At 45.3% G+C, this 22,382-nt stretch overlaps 1 protein-coding gene across 6 annotated transcripts in view; it reads right to left on the bottom strand.

Moving 5' to 3' along the window:
* DIXDC1 (DIX domain containing 1) overlaps positions 1 to 22,382 on the bottom strand; it is a 99,006-nt gene that overhangs the window by 47,370 nt on the left and 29,254 nt on the right. For 4 of the 6 annotated variants that reach the window (XM_073021019.1, XM_073021013.1, XM_073021023.1 and 1 more), the window contains 4 exons: positions 13,483 to 13,612; positions 9,409 to 9,534; positions 4,067 to 4,298; positions 3,337 to 3,444 (listed from right to left, as the gene is read on the bottom strand). In XM_073021019.1, coding sequence (XP_072877120.1) covers positions 3,337 to 3,444; positions 4,067 to 4,298; positions 9,409 to 9,534; positions 13,483 to 13,612 — 596 coding nt within the window. Of the gene's footprint in view, positions 1 to 535; positions 1,111 to 3,336; positions 3,445 to 4,066; positions 4,299 to 9,408; positions 9,535 to 13,482; positions 13,613 to 22,382 lie in introns of those variants that run through there. The other 2 variants (XM_073021021.1, XM_008020842.3) reach the window with 2 other exon arrangements.

The following is a 22,382-nucleotide window of genomic DNA, read 5'->3' as shown; positions in this document are numbered from 1 at the left end:
AGAGAAAATATTTTAATGCTAATTAATTATGTATATGACAGGCTCCTCCCTGATTAGCTTAAAAGTTCTATTTTATAAACAAATAATCCCCTATTTAGCATCATAATCCTCTCTGAGGTCAGAGAATGACTGATAGGTCTGGGCTGATACGTTTCTTAATTCCCACAGGTCTAATAGCTCTTCTATCTTAATTTACCAGGCAAGCAATCCTGCAGCAAAGATACTTCCAAATCCTACTCAAATTAATTTTTTTAAACGGATAATAGGCAATAAGGAAGAGTCCTATATCCTCATGAAGTACCCTCCCCCACCAAAGCCCCTGGCAGGGGCTAGGGCTACTCCTCCTGCCCCCATGCTGGCTCCACTTCCTAAGCCCACCCACCGTATTTTATAGTGATAACCCCTGGTCAGCAGTCGATCCTCCCAACATAGTGCTCCCACCACCCCGCCTGTCTCTGGCCAACAGCATCCTCCAGCCCTGCCCCTGCTCCCACCCTGGCCACCCACTTCCAAAGCCAGAGTGGCTTCAGCTCACCATTTGACTTGCGTCCCTCCCATGGTCCCCCTCCTGCCTCGGGCTTCAGCAAGCCTGCGTCCCCAGGTGAAGTGGGAGGCTGAGAGTCACATCGCTCCCAAATTCAGGCATGTCTCCCCGCGCTGGGGCTGGAAAACGCCTCCACGGGAAGGCCAGCTAGCAGAGCTACTGGCCCGGCTCGCGGGAGAAAGTGGGAACGGTGGCGGCGGCGTCTCGGCCCCAGCGACGGGGATGCTCCAGGCTCTGAAGCGCGCTGTCCCGGCCGCTCAGACTGTGCCGCAGCCGGGCCCCGGCGGAAGCTGCCTCCACTCGCAGGCTGCCGGCCCCTGGCCGCTGCATCTTGGCCTCCGCGGACGCTCGGCACCGGGCATCCCCCCTGGTGGGGGCATCTCAACCCATCTCCCACTGGGAGGGAGGCTCCCGGCAGCGCAGGCTGCGCCTCGAGTCCCCAGCAGCGATCCCGCTCCGCGCCACCTTCCGGATCCCTTCCTGCCCCTCCCTCTGCTCCCTCCCCGGGCTGTCACAAGCGGCGAGGCAGCCGGGCTCCGACCCAAGCCAGCTCCACTGGCCAACCGACCGACCGCTCTGGACGGAGGTTGAGGGTGCGGGCCAGGGGCGGGGCTGGGCGGGGTTGGGGTGGGGGTGGGGGTGGGGGCGTCGACGAGGGATTGGGGGATGCAAGGAGGGGAGACTGGGAGGCTCAGGATAGGCAGGGTAAGAGCCGCGTATAGGCAGAATCAAGAGGAGGGCTCTGGTGGTCTGCCCCGCACCGAAAACCTTGCTTTCTCCACTCTGAGTCCTCCCTTCGTGGACCAGGGGTCGCTCGGACAGGTCAGGCCCGCGTGGGGCTCTGGCCGCTCCTCGGGGTGGAGACTCCGACACTCCCCAGGAAAATTCGCTGAGCACCCATCCCCTCCCACCTTCCCCTCTGGCGTTTGGTGTGTTCTTTTTAACCAAGTAAGGATCATTTTGCTTGGCTACAGTGAGAGGCTGGTATGCGGTTTTCGGTTTTCGGAGCAACAGGCTGGCAGGGCTTCCCCAGGGCGTCTCCGGAGGAGCAGTGGCCGGGGATGAGACACCCAGGGGCTATCCTTCCTTCTGAGCCACTCCCGTCCTGAGCAAGCCACATCTGGGGGCTCCTGAGCTCTTCATGGGTCACAGAGCCACTAAGTGGGCTCCCTGGGAGGCGAGGGCTCAGAATGTGCAGGAACCTGCTGGGTCCCAGATAGCCACAAGAAGCCCTCTCCTTCCCTGGGGACTCACTGAGGAAAAGGCAGCTACTAACCCAGCATGCCAAAGAGCTGGATGAGGGGTCAGCATTAGAAGAAAATGTCAAAATCGAATAGTGAAAAACAGGGTAAAGCAAACAATTCTCCTCTGGCCCCTCTCCTAGAAAATTGTCACCATTAGCTCACTGCAGCCTGATAGCCAGTGGGCCACTCATTCACACAGTCTCACAGTCTCACAGCCTCCCCTCAGTCCTCCTGCCTTGGAGGAGAAAGCAGGTGCTCTCAGGAAGAAATCCACTCTTCCTCCTATCCCCCAACTCTAGCAGGCACTATCAGGCTTAGAAGAGTGAAAGGCCTGCTGACGTGCAGGAAGCAATAGATCTCATCATACAACAAAAACATCCTGTAATTCTGCTCCAGGTGATAACCTAAGCAGCAAGCAAGGAAGAAATGATTTAGAGTCTCATTAAAAGCACACCTGCTGCTTAATGGGCACGGGGCTTCCTTTTGGGGTGATGAAGATGTCTTCTGAGTGGACAGAGGTGATGGTCGCACCACATTATGAAGATACTAAGTGCCACTGAATTGTACACTTTATAATGTTTAATGGTTAATTTTATGTTAGGTGAATTTTATAAATAAAAAAGAGCCCACTTATTAAATGTAAAAGGCAAAAAGTTAGCAGTGTATTAAAATACTAAAAAGAGTTCCATATGACCTCAATAAATTAGGAAATGGTGTATCAAAATAGGATGGAATTTTATGAGAAAAAAAGAGAAGGAAGAAAACAAAGACACATAACATACATACAAGACAAAGAACAATTAGCCCTAAATAAAGCAGATGACACAGGGTCGGGATAGGAAAGAAAAGGTCATTAGAGCATAAATTATGATTCAGCAACAAAATGAAGTTAGTTAAAATATGATCTGGGGAGTGTTTATAGGAGCATGATTTACATAAGTCAGGAAAGTAATCTTTTTCTGCCACTGATAAGGTTCTTATTAGGGCACTGTATCCTGTTTTGGTCTCTGTACTTGGCTCTAAGGAATACAGACAACTTTTAGCTAGAGTCGCAAACATCATTAGCTTGCTCAAATGCATACTAATCAGCCACAGTTCCTGTAGAGGAAAGCTGGAAACATTCTAATGCTCTCAGACAACTCTGCTCAATTTCTATGAGCTTTACACAGACTTTTCAGGCCATACCCTAAGAGTTACACTTAGCGCAATGGAACTAGCTATCATAAACACTGGCACCTGATACGCAAATGTCAGAACCTGGACTGGGCCCTGACAGGTTCCAGCCATGCCCCCACGTGGTCACAGTTAAGCACTGGCACTGGGACTGCACAGATTCCATTTGTGGGAAATAAAGCAGAACCCGACCCTACCTTCCTACCCTCCTACCAGCACAAACCCACAAAGCACTGCTAAGGGGTATGCCTTTAAAGCCAAACATAAACTGAGGAGAGAAAAAGGGCTTAGATGCCTTTTTGCTTGTTGTGTTGTTACTTGAAGCTGAGAACTCCGAGAATCCCCCAGAATTCAGGTTTCAGAGGCCACAGTTACCTGGAGCAGCTGGATTCAGACGGGGACCTTTGTTGCCCTTCATACTGCTGCACTAGGGCCCGCACGCTCCAGTACGGATTCTCAATTTCCTCATCCATGCTGCTGTTCCTAAAGTCAAAGGACACCAGCAAAGGGAGGGTGTCAGTCCTTCAGATCAGATCAACTCAACGAGTACAGATAGACTGCCACTCTGTGAGCAGTATAATAGATAAGTAAGACAAATCCCCTGCCTCAAAGACACTTGGTACCTAGCAGGGAAGGCAGACACAAAAACAAGTAATTCACCAATCTCTGCAACACCTCAGGGTCCTGCTCTCTCTTAGCAGATACACAACCCGCAAAGCATTTCCTGCCATGACTCCCCAGGACAACCTGACCTTTGGGTACATTCCAGGGTAGAGCTTCCCCTAGATGAACTGGAACACTGCTCCCACAGACCTCCCAGTGAAGAAAACACACTTGCCAAAGGTGTATATTTAAATTTTGGGCACCAGAGCAAAAACTTACATATAAGATTCCTTAACTTTCTGTTAAATGCAAAATAAAAATAAACATCTCAGAAGAAAAGGCTTTTTTCTTTTGAGAGTGCCCTCCCCTACCTCCCCACTCCATGTTCTTTTCTGCAATCTGGGGCTGTTTGGGTGACATTTCTATCTACTGTACTGTATCATCTAACAGAAGAAATATCAGAGAGAGGGATCAGTTCCCATCCCCAGATTTCTACCGTTACCTCTGTCTGTATCGAAAGACATCCCGTCCTGATCGGGACATGTCATGACACACATCGGCCAGAGCAGCAGCTGCTCCCTGGGCCACAGCAGTGGCACAATGTGGTCGGTGACTTTGTAAAGGGGCTCTGGAGTCCCGTCCTTGGTTCACCGTCCTGCTAGAGCCAGGTTTGAAATGAGCTGCCAAGGCAAGGACCAGCCTCATGATAGACTTCAGGTTTCCGTCCACAATATCTGAAGGACAAAACAGACCAAGAGGTCCTAAGAGGGAGGCAAAAGCTGAGGACTTAGGCATTTAATATGTATTGCTAGTGATACAGGTAAGCAAGGCAGTCAGAGTCTCAGTCCTAACAAAGCTCTGGGCAACAAGGGAGACAGAATATATAACAGCAATGACAATAAAGTAAGGTCACGTGTTTTGATAAGAGAAGTACAGGAATCTTTGGGAGGTCAGAGTAGAGACATCTTATCTAGACGACTCAGAGAAGGATTCCTAGAGGAAGTGGGTTCTAAACTGAGACTTGATTGATGAAGAGTAGCACTTTAGTTAGATAAGAGAAAGACAAGAGTATTCCAGGAATAGGGAACAGCAGGTGTGGAGGTCTTGAAGTGGGAGACAGCATGATATGTTAGAGCTACGCCATCCAGTATGGGAACCATTAGCCACCTGTAGCTATCTCGGCTCACTGCAACCTCCGCCTCCCAGGTTCAAGCGATTCTCCTGCCTCAGCCTCCTGAGTAGCTGGCACTACAGGCACCTGCCACCACGCCCAGCTAATTTGTTATATTTTTAGTAGAGACAGGGTTTCACCATGTTGGCCAGGCTGGTCTTGAACTCCTGACCTCAGGTGATCCGCCTGCCTCAGTCCCCCAAAGTGCTGGGATTACAGGCGTGAGCCACTGCGCCTGGCCCACCTGTTTCCTTTTTTATAATGTGGCTACTAGAAACTTTTTTTTTTTTTTTTTTTTTGAGACAAAGTCTCACTCTATCACCCAGGCGGGAATGCAATGGCACTATCTTGGCTCACTGCAACCTCTGCCTCCTGGGTTCAAGTGATTCTCCTGCCTCAGCCTCCCAAGTAGCTGGGATTACAGGAGCCCACCACCACGCCCAGCTAATGTTTGTATTTTTAGTAGAGATGGGAGTTTCACCATGTTGGCCACGCTGGTCTCGAACTCTTGACTTCAAGTGATCAGGAGTGTGATCAGGGACGGGGAGGCCTAGCCTCCCAAAGTGCTGGGATAATAGGTGTGAGCCACTGCGCCCAGCCTGCTATCAGAAACTCTTAAGTTACCTATGTGACTTGCATTCTATTTCTGTGACACAGCACTGTGGTGGAGGAAGTGAAAGAAGTTCAGCATAGCCAGAGCCCAGAATGCGGGGGAAGACAGGGAAAGGTGAGGCAGCAGGGGGGTGAATTGGGGGGTGAATCAGAAGGGGGATCACAGAGGGCATGGGCATGGGAGGCCACAGGAAGGACTCTGGATTTTATCCTAATGGTCCTCAGATACAGAGGAGTGGCATGAGTATATGTACTCTTGGAAAGATCATTCTGACTGCAGTGTGGAGAGCAGATGAGAAGGGGACAAAAATCAATGCCGCGAGACTAACTCAGACTGTTACACTTCTCCAGGTAAATGACAATGATGTCCTAAATGGCAGTATTCCCTCAAAATAGCTGACTTTAATGGGCCAGATCCCCAAGCCCACTCCACATGGGAACCAGATCAGAGGTATCATGAACTCTAAATTTTGCCCTAGAAATAAAAGAGGAATGTAGGCAGAAAACAGTGTGGTAAGTCTGGTGAAAGTCAATGTAAGGAAATGGGTAAAATTTTATTTTATTTTTAGCTTTGTATCCTTTAAATATACAAGTCTTGGAAAAGGATTATTTGTGTTTGTTTTTTTCTTTTTCACCTTTTGTTTTAGAAGCAGGTGGTACACATGCAGCTTTGTTACAAAGGTATGTTGTGTGATGCTGAGGTCTACAGTACGGCTGAACTCATCATCCAGATAGTGAGCACAGTACCCAACAGGTAGTTTGCAGCCCTTCCCCCCCTCCCTCTCTCCCTCCTCTAGTAGTCCCCAGTTTCTACTGTTCCCATCTCTTGTCCCAATGTGCACCCAATGTTTAGTTCCCAATTATAAGTAAGAACATATGGTGTTTGGTTTGCTGGTTCTGCATTACTTTGCTTAGGATAATGGCCTCCAGCTGCATCCATGTTGCAGCAAAGGACATGATTTTATTTTTTTATGGCTGCCTAGTATCCTATGGTATATATATACCACATTTTCTTTATCCACTTAACTGCTGATGGGCACCTGAATTGATTCCATGTTTTTGCTATTGTGAATGGTGCTGCAATGAACCTACAGGTGCATGTGTCCTTTTGGTAGAGTGATTTATTTTCCTTTGTGGATATACCCAGTAATGGGATTGCTGTAGTTCTTGGAGAAATCTCCAAACTATTTTCCACAGTGGCTGGACAAAGTTACATTCCCACCAACAATATATGTGCCCCTTTTCTCCATAGCCTCACCAACATCTGTCATTTTTTGACTTTTTAACAAAAGCCATCCTGACTGGTGTGAGATAGTATCTCATTGTGGTTTTGATTTGCATTTATCTGATTAGTGCTGATGAGCTTTTCTTCATGTTTGTTGGCCACTTGTACATCTTCTTTTGCGAATTATCTGTATATGCCCTTTGCCTACTTTTTAATAGGGTTATTTGTTTTTGTTTATTGATTTAAGTTCCCTATAGATTCTAGATGTTAGACCTTTGTCAGATTCATAGTTTGTGAATATTTCCTCCCATTCTATAGGCTAACTGCTTACTCCCTTGACAGTTTATCTTGCTATGTAGAGGCTCTTTAGTTTAATTAGATCCCAATTGTCAATGTTTATGTTGCAATTGCTTTGAGGACTTAGTCATAAATTCTTTGCCAATGCCAATATCAAGAAGGGTTATTTCCTAGGTTTTCTTCTAGGATTTTTACAGTTCAACGTCTTCCATTTAAGTATTTATTCCATCTTGAGTTAATTTTTGTACATGGTGATAGACAGGGATCTAGTTTCATTCTTCTGCATATGGCTAGCCAATTATCCCAGCACCATTTATTGAATAGGGATTCTTTTCCTCATTGCTTATTTTTGTTGAGTTTGTCAAAGATCACATGGTTGTAGGTGTGGAACTTTATTTCTGGGTTCTCTAGTCTGTTCCATTGGTCTACGTGTCTGTTTTTATACCAGTACCATATTGTTTTGGTTACCATAGTCTTGTAGTATAGTTTGAAGTCAGGTAATGTGACACCCTAGCTTTGTAGCTTTGTTCTTTTTTTTTTTTTTTTTTTTTTGAGATAGAATTTCCCTCTGTGTCGCCCAAGCTGGAGTGCAGTGGCGCGATCTCAGCTCACTGGAACCTCGGCCTCCCCAGTTCAAGATATTCTGCTGTCTCAGCGTCCTGAGTAGCTGGGATTACAGGCACATACCACCACGCCCAGCTAATTTTTGTATTTTGAATTTCTTTCACCTCTTTGGTTAGATGTAGTCCTAGATATTTCTTTTTTGTGTGTAGTCATTGTAAGTGGGATTGTGTTCATAATTTGTCTCTCAGCTAGAATGTTATTGGTGTATAGAAATGCTACTGATTTGGCCAGGCACGGTGGCTCATGCTTATAATCCCAGCACTTTGGGAGGCTGAGGCAGGTGGAGATCTGGAATTTGAGACCACATTGGCCAACATGATGAAACCCTGTCTCTATAAAAATACAAAAATAAGCCAGGCATGGTGGTGCATGCCTGTAGTCCCAGCTACTTGGGAGGCTGAGGCAGGAGAATCACCTGAACCCAGGAGGCGGAGGCTGCAGTGAGGTGAGATCACGACACTGAACTCCAGTCTGGGCAACAAAGCAAAACTCCATCTCAAAAAAAATAAAATAAATGCTACTGATTTTGCACACTGATTTTATATCCTGAAACTTTACTTAAGTCGTTTATCAGTTCTAAGAGCCTTTTGGGTTTTCTAGGTATAGAATCATATCATCAGTGAAGAGAGATAGTTTGACTTTTTCTTCTCCTATTTGGATGCCTTTTATTTCTTTCTCTTGCCTGATTGCTCTGGCTAGGACTGCCAGTACTATGTTGAGAAGGAGTGGTAAAGGACTCTTTGATACCTCCTACAAGGTGCTCTCACTGATCAGTATTGGCCTCATCTAAATGATCTAAACACAGAGAACACTAATAATCCAACATGAACCATTCTGCCCCAATTGTCATGAGACCCAAAGGCAATCAGACCCAGGAACTGACACTGAAACAAAACCAGACCTACAGTCAGTTCTCGAGAAACAGCAAGAGAACTAGGGAGCCTATGCTCTCTAAGAACACCTACGTTGTTCCTTCCTTGAAGCCTGGGCTCAAAATAGCCCGGCAAACCCATCTGGGCCAAGCCACTATAGAAGAGGGCAGATGCAGAGGTCACAGAGCTGCTTTCATCCTGCCTAGAATGTTCCATGGTATCAAAAAAGGGCTATAAAATGTTTCCCTTCTAAAAAACTAGACGGAAAAAAATGTAGGTTATGAGTATCTTAAATAATATTTTGTCATGAAACCCAAGGAACTTAAAAAAGTAATCTCTTCATTTTTGATAACTTAAATGAGAAATCCTAAAGTTAATATCCCAATATTGTAATTTCTTCTCTCTTTTTTAAAAAATAGAGACAGAGCCTCACCATGTTGCCCAGTATGGTCTCAAACTCCTGGGCTCAAGTGATCCTCCCGCCTTGGCCTCCCAGTGCTGGGATTACAGGTATGAGCCACCATGCCCGACCATAATTTCTTCTCTAACCACTAATTTTCCTACATACACTCAAGCAAATCTGTACTAAATTAAAATGAATGCCCAGGCACAATGGCTCACGCCTATAATCCCAGCACTTTGGGAGGCCAAGGAGAGGCGGGTGGATCACCTGAGGTCAGGAGTTCGAGACCAGCTTAACCAACACGGTGAGACCCTATCTCTAATAAAAATACAAAATTAGCCAGGCATGGTGGCACATGCCTGTAATCCCAGCTACTTGGGTGTCTGAGGCAGGAGAATCACTTGAACCAGGGAGGCAGAGGTTGCAGTGAACCAAGATTGTGCCATTGCACTCTAGCCTGGGCAAGAAGACTAACTCCATCTCAAAAAATAATAATCATGAAATATAAAATAAAAATAAAATAAAATGAATGAAGACTTTCTATCTCCCCACAGGTCACAACCAAGGATTTTCCTGAGGCTAGCACTCACTGGTTAACATTGCGTATACTCATGCACCAAGGATGTGATGAGGCACTGACCTTTAGCCGAAGTCTGGTGCATACGAATCTTTTTAGAGGCCACAAACTGTAGCACTTTCTCCACATTATTCTTCATCTCCTGCTGGTTACTGGGACTCAGCTGTACCCCACTCAGCTTTTCTCCTGCTGTTAGGAGAGACAAAATATACGAAGCTATAGGGAGGAATATTATCAAAGTTTCATAGCAGCTAGATACAGAGGAAGGGAAGATCTGATGTGAACACCAACATTATACATAAATATATAAATGAGTTAAGTCCTGGTGTTTGTCATTTAGATGGGAAATAGGAAAATGAAAGCCTTTTGGAAGGCTTTCAGATTTATACTTAGGGGTCTGTGAAGTTACTGTGTGTACATTTATTCAGTCAGCAAATATTCACTGAGCATCTACTGAGTGGCAAGTACTCACTATTCTGAGCACCAGAGAAACAGGAGAGAACAAGAAGAATAAAGTCCCTCCCTTCATAGAATTTATATGTGCAGGAGTGGCTGACAACAATCAAGTTAACAAGTAAGTGTTTAATATAATTTCATAGTAGCGATAAGTGCTTGAGGAAAAATAAAGTACAATGATCATGGTCTCTCTGATCATACATTTGGCAGCAGCCTGAATAAAGTAAAGCATGTTAAGATTTGAGGAGGAAGCATTCCAGACTGAGGAACCACAGGGACAAACCCCAAGCTCCGCTTACCTGAAGAACAGCAAGAGCAGTGTGGCTGGGGGAGTGAGCAAGGAGTCAAGTCCTAGGAAAGGCTAGACAGACGAGCAAGGCTAGGGCATGCGGGGCTTTCTGTTTTTTTTTTTTTTGAGACGGAGTCTTGCTCCGCCCAGGCTGGAGTGCAGTGGCGCGATCTCGGCTCACTCCAACCTCCGCCTCCCAGGTTCACCCCATTCTCCTGCCTCAGCCTCCTGAGTAGCTGGGTCTACAGGTGCCCGCTACCTTGCTCGGCTAACTTTTTGTATTTTTATTAGAGACGGGGTTTCACCGTGTTTGCCAGGATGGTCTCGATCTCCTGACCTCATAATCCGCCCACCTCGGCCTCCCAGTGCTGGGATTACAGGCGTGAGCCACCGCGCCCGGCCCATGCGGGGCTTTCTGGACCACAGCAAAGGGCCTGAATTTTATCCTAAGTGTAATGAGCAGCCAATGGAGAGTCTGAGACAAGGGAGTGACATAATCTGGTTTATGTTTTTAAAAGTTGACTGGCAGGGCGCCATGGCTTACGCCCATAATCCTAGCACTTTGGGAAGCCAAGGCAGAAGAACTGCCTGAGCCCAGGAGTTCAAGACTAGTCTGGGCAAGATGGCGAAAACCCCGTCTCTACAAAAATAATAAATAAATAAATAAATAAATAAATAAAATGGACCCTGCGTGCAAATAGACTACGGAGAGAGGAAACAGGGAGATCAGTCAGAAGGATGATGACAATGGTCAAGGCAGGACATGAAGGTTTGGGCTAGAGTGGAAGTCTTGGCTGACTGATGAGAAGTTAGATATCAGGTATATTGTGAATACAAAGCAGACAACACATTTGAAGGATTCGATATAATATATGAGAAAAAGAACAATTAAGGACACCTAAAGTGTTCTGCTTTAACACTTAGGCAAATGATAATGTGGTGTGTTACTCAGATGAAGAAATTTGAAGAATAAAGGGATTGGTAGGGGGAAGGACATCCAAATTTCTGATTAGGACGTGTGAAATTTGAGTTGCATGTTACACATCCAAGTAGAGATATTGGATATTCATGTCTAGAACTCAAGGAAAAATTCAAGGCTAAAGATACAAATTTGGGAAGAAATCACTTAGGAGTAGAGAGTATATAAGAGGGCTGAACCTGTAGCATTCCAGCATTAGAGGTCAAGAAGGAAATGAAAAGCCAGAAAAACAAATGAAAGAAGCCCATGAGGAAGGAAGAAAACTAGAAGTTAACAGGATTCTAGAAGTCAAGTAAAGAAAGTCTTTGAAGAGAAGAGTGTTATCAACTATGTCAAGTATTGCTATGTTAAATAAAATGATGTCTGAGGCCTAGTCACTGGATTTGATAAAGTGGAGGATTGGCCACTGGATTTGATATGACCTTGAGGAAGGCGGTTTCAGTGGAATGGGATCAAAAGCCTGATAAGGACAGGTCAAAGAAAGCATAGGAAATAAGCAAGTGGATTCGGTGAGTAAAGGCAAAATCTTGTGAGGAGTTTTTCTATCTAGCAAAGTCACAGTAGAAAGTTGTGTTTAAGAACCTGGGTTTTGGCTGGGCACGGTGGCTCACGCCTGTAATCCTAGCACTGTGGGAGGCCGAGGCAGGCAGATCACAAGGTCAAGAGATCGAGACCATCCTGGCCAACATGGTGAAACCCCATCTCTACTAAAAAATACAAAAATTAGCTTGGCGTGGCGACATGTGCCTGTAGTCCCAGTTACTTGGGAGGCTGAAGCAGGAGAATTGCTTGAACCCAGGAGGTGGAGGCTTCAGTGAGTCGAGATTGCGCCACTGCACTCCAGCCTGGCGACAGAGTGAGACTCCGTCTCAAGAAAAAAAAAAAACAAACCCTGGGTTTTGCGGGGGAGGGGATGGGGAAAAAAGAACCTAGGTTTTGGAAAAAGAAGAATACATATTCATATTACTTGTATAGACATAGAATGGGAAGTTTCTCTGGGAAGAAATGCAAGAAACTACTAACACTAGTTGCCTCTAGAAGGAAAAATGGGTAGCTGGTGAGGGGATATAAGTGGAAAAAGGAGGTTTGATCTTACATCCTTTCGTACATCTGGATTTCCTACTAGTCCATATATAACCTATTCAAATAAATGGAACATTAAATGTTTAAAACAGGCTTTGGAATTAAAGTAGATGTAGGTTTGCACCTCTACTTTGGCACTTATAGTTATGTGGCTTTGTAAAGTTGCTTAGCCTCTCTAAGCCTCATAAAATGAATAAAATAGTAGTAGTCATATTATACACCTATCATAAATCAAAATAGCATGCTTAGCTATTTTGTTTGACTCATACTAAGTACTATTTATTTTTATAAAACTTCTCTTTTAAGCTTGTTTCCTGAAAATGGGGATAACATTATGTTTCCCAAAGATGTGATGATTAAATGAAATTAAACAAGATAGAAAGTGTTCAATCCTAGCATTTGCTATTACCGTTGCCATTATTATCGTCATTACATATGAATACTCTGATGAATTCATAAACTGTCCCAATGAGGTATTCATGGATGGGCTGCTTGTTGCAAACCTGGCTTCTTCCGTACCACTTGCAGGTCCTATATGCCTCAATAACTCAAAGCAAAGTCAGCTAACTAATGTAACAATAAATGGTTGAGAACCTATTATGTGCATTTGGCTAGAGCTTGTATAAATAGAAAAATATTATACTACGCCTGCTCTTAAAGCGCTCAGATCATGTAGGATAGCTAATCAAATGATTACCACATAATTACTATTCAATGAGAGAAATAATAATAGAAATATGGAAAAATGCTATGGAAGTAAGGTTATGGTACCATCTAGTAAGAATGATGGCAACAACCCCAGGGTTCAAGATGAAAAAAACCTTTTATGAAGCATTATGGTAAAAGGGTCCTTTTGCCAGTAACATCCCTCCTTTTGTCTGGCTACTACTTCCTTCTCTGGCCTTGGTTTAGATACTGATTCTTCTGGTAGGCCTCAGTTGAGACATCAATTCTGGCAAGCCAATCCCTGAACCCCTAAGACTGGGTGTCCCTCCTATGTGCTCCCATCTGTGCTTGCCCCACTCTGGAGTACTAAGTACATTAATGGAATTGACTTCACTTTCCAGCCTTTCCAACTAGTTTGGTAGACTCTTGAGAGCATAGACTATTCTCATCCTCATATTCCCAAAACATAATTCAGTGCCTGGGACACAATGTTTATTGACTAATCAATAAATGAATTAACCTTGGGCAAGTATTTTAAGTCTTCTCTACCTTCACTGACATATATTCTAAAGAAAAAACAACCTGTTCTAAAGGGCATACGGAGGATAAAGAAGGCCAGGTTCTGGTCTATGTATTCTAGTATCAGAGTCCAGGGCCAACTGACCAACAATCTCGATGAGATATGCCAGGATCACCCCATCCCGGAGATCCTGTCGCAGGTCCTGCACAGGCTTCACTGCTGGCCTCTTCTTCAGTTGTGAATTCACCCAGGCCACATAGGCCTGCAGCTGTTGCTGGAAAATAAAAGACAGAAGTAAGGGAAAGGTGGCATATTAATCTCAGCCCTTACCTCTTACCCTCTGAGGAAGCATTTGTGACGGGGGTATGATAAACAACCTACATCCAGAAGCAGGATAAATTTTTGAGGAAAGAAAGAAGAAAGATTATATCATGGTCAGACACAGAGCATGTTCACAAATTCTCTAGTTTTATACTAATCTCCAGGGATAAGCTAACCTCAGACTTGGGTGGCACTGTAGACACACATAAGCAAATGAGTCTTTCAATGACTATGACTCTTGCTTTCCTCAAGTTTTGCTCTGTTGACCAGGGATGAGGGCTTGGCCCAGAACCACAGCCAGTTTTCAGGTATATTCACGACTGTCAACAACCCACCACACTTTTCAGAAACAATCACTCATGCCATATGCATAACGGACTGTGATACTCATATGAATTGCTCTTGGGCAACCAGGAATAAACAATAAACCATGCTCAGAACTGCCTCTCCCATAGCTGCTTTCTTCAAAATGAGACTTAAGTGAAATCATCTCATAGTCAACCCAAGATTTATTCTCCTGAGCCAATAATCCTAGGATTGCTACAGAGTTAGTTTTAATCCATGCTTTATATTGTCAAAGAGGATCTGGTTACCGAAAACATACACAAAGAAGGAAAAAGAAAGGCTATAGTGAGCAATGTTCCTGAAGACTAAGAGGTATTTTCATTTACTTTTAGACAAAGCTAGGGCCCAGTATTATCAGAAACTGGTCAGGCATCTAGGTAGGGACATACAACTAATTCCAACCCTTGGACAACCTTACATATTACATTTTGTCCATGAAACAGAACTTGTATTCAGATGTTTATGCTGATTATTTGGTCAAAAGATGGGCACTAATATCAAAATATCACACAAACAATGTCACAGTCCAAGTAGCAGTTCTGACTGGTTTCTTTGCAGCCCAGGACCCTGAGCCTAAAATTTAAGTTCAAGGGCTAATTATATCAAATTATAATTTGGTTAAAATACAGTTGATTCCTAAGCCCCAAGTACTTCCTTAATGAAATAATGTTGGAAATTACTCACTGGCTGCTTCCTGAACATAAATTAAATCTTCATTATTTTCTCTCTGTGTCAATTTGTGAGAATAAATAACATCCTTTGGAAGACAGTACTAAGACAACAATCTATCAGCCACTGACAAACTGTAGGAAGTACAATGATCAGGAGGAGGTGGGAGGAGGAATCTAATATTTACTGAGTACCTATCATGAACTAAACACAATTTTTGGTGTTTGACTCATGTTTTAATTAGCGAATGTACATGGGCCAGGGCCTGACATAAAACTGACGCTTACTAAATGGTCATTATTTTTGTCATCGTCATCTAATTCAATTCTCAGAAAAACAACTACACTAGAGTTAGCATTATCTCCATTTTATGGATGAGGTTCAGAGAGCTTATGTAACTTCTCTAATGTCCCCATGGCTAGGACATAGCAGACATGGTATTAAAACCCATTAATGTTGTCCCTGCATTTACCAAGGGCCTCTTGCTACCCAACTTACTCCACAGAACAGAAATGGCTTCACCTTCTGCTTCACATGGGCCAGACACCCATCACCAGGGACCACATGAGATCTGTGATGCTCCAAGGTCTGCTCCCATTGTGCAGTCAGAGCACTGCCTGAAGCAGACCAGGCAAAGGGCACCTCAGAGTGAACCACTCTGGTCTGAGGGAAAGCAGTTAAGTCCAGAAAAGACACTAAGGTGACAGGTGGGATTTGATTACCTGGCTTTTATATAAAACTCCTAACCGATTTCCCTGTATCTATTATCATTCTCAACCCACCCTCCACACATTCTTGCTTAAAATCTGTTACTGGTCTCCAGTTATCCTCAAAGATAAAATCCAATTGCCATTCAAGCTCGTCACGTGCTAGCCTTCACCTGTTCTCCAGCTTCACGCCAATTCCCCAAATACCCACCAAGCTTCAGCTCATCTGAATTATGTACGGTTCCCCAAATGCACCATGCTTTTCAGCTGCTCCACCTCCTTCGAACTCCTGCCTCCTTTTTTTTTTTTTTTTTTTTTTTTGAGACGGAGTCTTGCTCTGTCGCTCAGGCTGGAGTGCAGTGGCGTGATCTCGGCTCACTGCAACCTCTGCCCTCCAGGTTCAAGCAATTCTCTTGTCTCAGCCTCCCGAGTAGCTGGGACTATAGGCACCTGCCACCACGCCCAGCTAATTTTTGTATTTTTAATAGAGATAGGGTTTCACCATATTGGTCAAGCTGGTCTTGAACTCCTGACCTCAGATGATCCACCCACCTCGGCCTCCCAAAGTGCTGGGATTACAGATGTGAGCCACCTCACCCGGCCAATCTGCCTCTTCTTAAGTCTCAGCTCAAGCATCACTTTTTTCAGAAAGCCTCCCCTGACTTCTCAGATACCTCAGACTCCAATCTCCTTGAAGGCATCCTGTGTCACACAATCGGTTCAATAACAATTTCAGGCACTATACCCAGTTATGAGGTGATAGCAAGCCCCAGCTTGCAGGTTGGTAGAAACAAAGCTATGACAGGGTACATAGGGTGCTAATAAAGTATCAGCCCAACCTGAACCCCAAGCTTCAGAGGGTCTCCTGAAGGAGGAAAAGAAGCAAAGAGGACAGTGAACTCAAAGGAGCTGAGGTCTGAAATACGCTTTATGTGGAGAGTCACAATAGTTCAGAATTATTTGACTCAGAGTAGCAGGTGCTCCACAAATATTTGTCTGGCTCAGTTAATCATTTGTCACATTTTATCAGGCCAGTAACTAAGATGACTGCAAAAGTTAATTGCGTGGGGGACAAACAAGAACAAGTATTTTTCTTGAGGTCAAGATAATTTCTTCTTAAGTAACCTTAGCTTTTTCTTGGCCGTAGCAGTCGTCTCTGATGCAAAACTGATTAGTACTGTTAAGTACTTTTCATGCACATTACTCACAGTCTGGTCTTCCAACAAAAGAGGATTCCACAGCATAAACAATAATAGTCACCACTTTTCTGAACACCTACTTTGTATCAAGAGCTATGCTGGGTTCTTTAAACACGTTTTCTCTAATGCTAATCTGGCAGGGAGATGTTTTTGTATTTATTTTCCTCATTGAAAACAGAGACACAAAATGGTGAAATAACTTGTTCATGGTTACTCAAACAGTAAATCATGAATATGGGATCCAGATATGACTCCCAAGCCCACGCTCTTTCCACTCTACCACACTGCTGCCTAAACAAATGCACCGCTGAGGCTTAAATGACTTCCCTAGAACTCTCAGGCTGTACCTGAGTCTAAACCACTCCCTCCACCACATCCAATGTTCGAATCCCTTGTGTAATAAACTACACTAAGGGACTGTCTACTAAAGTGTGCTTCGCAGATCAGTAGCATCGGCAACACCTGGGAGCCTGTTAGAAATGCAGACTCCTGGGCTCCTCCCCAGCCTACTGAATCAGAGCCTATTATCTCAACAAGCTTTCCTGGTGATTCATATGCACATGAAAATATGAGAAGCACTGACCCAGCCCGCTGTTGCCATACCTGGCTGCACATCGAGGTCACAAGGGAAGTTTTTCATAAGCAGACGTCATCCTAAATCTACCGGTTGTCTCCAGAAGGTAGGAATTCAGAAAGCTTCATCTTCCCAAGCTTTCCCATATGATTTGTGTAAAGCTGACTTGAGTCTTTTCCCAGCTAAACATTCCAGTTCCCTTAACCAAGGGGTTCCCAGCCCCCTTGATTAACAATCAGAATCACCTGGAAAGTTTTTTAAAAAAATACTAACGTCTAGGCCCACCATAGACCAGTCAGAATTCCTGAGAGTGGGACCAAGGTATATCAGTATTTCTCAAGTGCTCCTAGTAACATGCAGAGATGTGAGCTAAGGTTAACTATTCCTTACATAAAATAAAGTATTACCACTTTTTTCTTTTTCTTTTTTTTTTTTTTTTTTTTTTTTTTTTGAGACAGAGTTTCACTCTTGTCTCCCAGGCTGGAGTGCAATGGCGCGATCTCGGCTCACTGCAACCCCCACCTCCCAGGTTCAAGGGATTCTCCTGCCTCAGCCTCGTAAGAAGCTGGGATTATAGGCGTCAACCACCATGCCCAGCTAATTTTTGTATTTTTAGTAGAGACGAGATTTCACCATATTGGCCAGGCTGGTCTCAAACTCCTGACTTCGTGATCCACCAGCCGCCGCCTCCCAAAGTGTTGGGATTACAGGCGTGAGTCACTGTGCCCGACCAAAAGTTTTACTGCTTTTCTAAATCTCTCTGAAACCATGACACCTAGAACCTAATAAAATACTCCCTAAATGTAATGAAGACATACAGCTTCTTCATCCAAAATCATGTATTTCGATGGGCACAGTGATTCATGCCTGCAATCCCAGTACTTTGGGAGGCCAAGGTGGGTGGATCACATGAGATCAGGAGTTCAAGACCAGCCTGGCCAAAATGGTGAAACCCTGTCTCTACTAAAAATACAAAAATTAGCCGGGTGTGGTGGTGTGCACTTATAATCCCAGCTACTTGGGAGGCTGAGGCAGGAGAATCACTTGAACCTGGGAGGTGGAGGTTGCAGTGAATCGAGATCGTGCCACTGCACTCCAGCCTGGGCGACAGAGTGAGACTCCGTCTCAAAAACAAAACAAAAACAAAAACAAAATGCTGTATTTCTGTTTCTTCTCTTTCCTTCTTTCTTTGGCCAATAGATCACACTGTTGACTTGCACTAAGAGGTCATTCAAAATCCCTAAGTATTATTCTTCATTCTGAAACAATCTTAGACTTAGCAAAAAGGTAGCAAAAATGGTAGAGTTCACCATTACCCAGGGTAGCCCAAATTTTTACATCTTACATAAACACAGTACAATGATCAAAACAGGAAGCTAATGTTATAGGATCCTTAGATGTCACTTTGCCACCTGGAAACCTCTGTAGCCCGTGGCGCCTTTGCCTGAGTTTTGCTTGGGCCCACTGGGCCCACTCACCCTGGCAGGCTCGCACTACCCGGTAGGTTTGGATCCCATGCCTGCCAAGGGCAAGTGGAGTGGCAAGGGGTGTGTGAGCAAGTGAACATGGGGTCCAGCCACTGCACACAGCCAGACACACTGACCGTGGTGGGGCGGGCAGCTCCAGGCACTGGCACGGCTGCTGGCTCCCTACAAGGCTGCAGCTGGACCAGGCATACTGCAAGTAGCTTCCACAGCTGGCACCAGGAAACGTGGTGGCGCCTGGAAGCTTGGAGACTCCAGGAACCACAGAGCCCAAAAGACGGTGTCACAGCCCTGGCTTGGGGAGCTCCTAGGTCTGGGAGCTTCTTCTCTCTGCAGCTCTTCTCTCCTTCTCTGTTCTCTCCTTCTTGTCACCTGCAACATGGTGAGCAAGGGGCATGTTTCAGACCTGTTGGTGTTACAGCTCTTTCAGCCCCACCATTTGGCAGGTCCCAAGTTCCTCCCCCATGTCCAGAAGGAATGAGGTATGTGGACAAGTGGAGGGTAAGGTGAAGAGGAGCTTTATGGAGCGATAGAATAGCTCAGAGGAGACCTGCAGTGGGTAGCTCATCTCCGCAGCCAGGGTATCCCGATGATTGTTCAGCTCTCAGCAGAGAGAAGACCCTGGAGTGGGTAGCTCTTCTCTTCAGCTGGTTTTCCCATCACCTGCTCACCTCTCAGCAGGGAGGAGACCCTGGAGTGGGCAGCTTCTCTCCGCAGGCAGGACGTCCCATCATTTCCCGTCAGGTTGAGTCTGGGGTTTGATGGGCTTCAAAGGGGAGGAAGTGCATACTGATTGATTCATGGGTGACCATGGGTAGGCCTGGAAAAAGCACCATAAATTCCCACTCCGGTCTGTGGGGCTGGCAGCCTGGTCCCCAGGCTTCAGGTCTCCCTGGTGGGGTTTCACTGGGAATCCGTCCCTTTCCACACAGGAGCCTGTCTGCCTCCTGCCACTGTTCATGGTACTGTGCCAAGAGGCACGTGCAGGCCAGCACTGAGCTGCTCTCAGCACCCTCTCAGCCTCCCTCCTGTGCCTTTCGGCACCCAAAGTCCAGAGGGAGCCGAGGCAGCAGGGGGCTGGCATGTCAGTGCTGCCCCAACCCTGTGCATACCCAGCCAGGTTGTGGCAGTGGCTGGGCTTGGCCTCAACTTTGCTCCAAGATCGGAGCAGGTGCAGGGAGTGGGGAAAGGCCAGGCAGTGGGAGCAAGCACTTCCAAGCCTGGCCCCTGAGAGTGCAGCAACGCCTGGGTCCACAGCCGTGGCTTGGGCGGCTGCAGCTGCAGCTGCACCTGAGGGGTTGGGGCTCCTCCTGCCTGCTCCCTGTCCCCAAGAGCACAGGCTTGCCTGGTCCACAGTCATGGCTTGGGTGGCTGCAGCTGTGCCCAGGAGGCCGGGACTCCTACCTGCTTCTGGCCCACAAGAAAACAGGGATGCCTGGGTTCACAGCCAGGGCTTCGGTGACTGCAGCTGCACCCAGGAGAGTGGGGGTCCTGCCTGCTTCTGGCCCCCAAGACCACAGGGATGCCCAGGTCTGCAGCTGGGTAGCTGCAGCTGCACCCAGAGAACACAAAGCTCCCACCCTGCCATCTCAGAGGGGGCAGGCTTCTGCCTGTCCCTGGCTCCCACAAGCTCTGTGGAGCGTGCTGCCCTGGCCACAACTGCCCCACTGCAGCCGGCATCATGGCAACAGCTGTTCCAGATGGACTGCCGCTGCCATCACTAACACTGACAAAACACCATTACCTAATCTAGACTTGGTTCAAATTTCACCAACTGTCCCACTGGTGTCCTTTATCTGGTCCAGGATCCCTTCCAAGATCTCACAGTGCACTGGGCTGCCACGTCTCTTCCATCTCCTCCAATCTGGAACAGTTGCTCAGTCTTTATTTGTCTTTCAAGACCTTGACAATTTTGAAGAGTGCTGGCCAGTTATGTTATACAATGTCCCACAATTTGGGTTTATCTGAAGTTTTCTCATAATCAAATTCAGGTTATGGAGTTTTGGCAAGAAAACCACAGAAGTCACATTGTGCTCTTCTCAGTGAACCATACCAAAAGGCACAAGATGCCAATATATCTTGTTATTGAAGTTAACTTCGGTCACTTGGTTAAGGTAGTATCTGCCACATTTCTCTACTGTAAAGTTGCTCTTTTTCCGTTTGTAATTAATAAGTATTTGTGGAAAGATGCTTTGAGACTATGAAAATATCCTTTCTCATCATCGCTTTTCCCATCCATTTCAAATTTAACATTTATTGATTTTTTTCCTGCTAAAATTATTATTACGGTGGTTCCCAAATGATGATTTTCTAATTCTGTCATTCTTCCTACATTTATTGATTGTAATTCCAACTGTGAGGAAGCGCTCTCTCCTCCCCCATTTATTTATTTACATATTTATTTATTTTTTGAGACAGGGTCTCACTCTGTTGCCCAGGCTGGAGTGCAGCGGTACAAACACAGCTCACTGTGCTTTGACTTCCTGGGCTCAAGCCATCCTCTTGCCTTAGCCTCCTTAGTAGCTGGGACTACAGGCATGCACCACCATGCTCAGCTAATTATTTTATTTTTTTGTAGAGACAGTCTCACTATGTTGCTCAGGTTGCTTTCAAACTTCTGGGCTCAAGTGATCCTCCCACCTCAGCCTCCCAAAGTGCTGGGATTATAGGCATGAACTCCCATGCCTGGCCCTCTCCCGCATTTATTTATTTATATCAGTATATCATGGATATTTACTTTATCTTTTATTTCTGCTATTAATCCATTACTGTAATTATTTATTTTAGGCCAGGCATGGTGGCTCAAGCCTGTAATCCCAGCACTTCAGGAGGCCAAGGCGGGAGGATCACTTGAGGTCAGGAGTTCAAGATCAGCCTGGCCAACATGGTGAAACCCCGTCTCTACTAAAAATACAAAAATTAGCTGGGTATGGTGGTGGGCACCTATAATCCCAACTACTTGGGAGGCTGAGGCAGGAGAATCGCTTGAACCTGGGAGGCGGCAGTTGTAGTGAGCCAAGACTGTGCCATTGCACTCCAGCCTGGGCAACAAGAGCGAAACTCCACCTAAAAAAAAAAAAAAATTATTGTTATTATTTACTTTGCTGCTCAAATTGTTCCAGATTTGGCCATTAGGATACCTTCATTCATATTGGTTCCTGTATTATTATCATAGGCCCAGGTCGTGTTTTTAAATTGTGATTAAAGAAACAAAAAATTTGCCATATTAACCAGTTCTAAGTGTAAATTCAGTAGTGTTAAGTATATTCACATTGTTGTGAAACAAATCTACAGACCTTTCTCATACTGCAAAATTGAAAGTGTACCAGTTAAGCAACTCTGAATTTCCCCTCCATTCAGCCCTTGGCAACCACCATTCTACTTTTGGTCTTTATGATTTGACTACTTTAGATACTTCACGTAAGTGGAATCATATAGTGTTTGCCTTATGGTGATTGGCTTATTTCAGTTAGCATAATGTCCTCAAGGTTCATTCATGCTGTAGCATGTGACAAGATTTCCTTCCTTTTCAAGGCTGAATAGTTCACTGTGTGTATGTATATATATGCCACATTTTCTTTATCCATCCATTAGTTGATGGACGCTTGAGTTGCTTCCACCTCCTGGATATTGTGAATAATGCAGCTACACAAGTATATAAATATCTCTTCAAGATCTTTTTTTTTTTTTTTTTTGGTCTTTTTTTGAGCTAGAGTCTCACTCTGTCACCCAGGCTGGAATGCAG

Source organism: Chlorocebus sabaeus, chromosome 1 (genome assembly GCF_047675955.1).
Source record: "Chlorocebus sabaeus isolate Y175 chromosome 1, mChlSab1.0.hap1, whole genome shotgun sequence".
NCBI classification, from domain to species: domain Eukaryota; kingdom Metazoa; phylum Chordata; class Mammalia; order Primates; family Cercopithecidae; genus Chlorocebus; species Chlorocebus sabaeus.
Note: the sequence above shows the minus strand (reverse complement) of the source record. Positions and strands in the feature narration are given on the sequence as shown.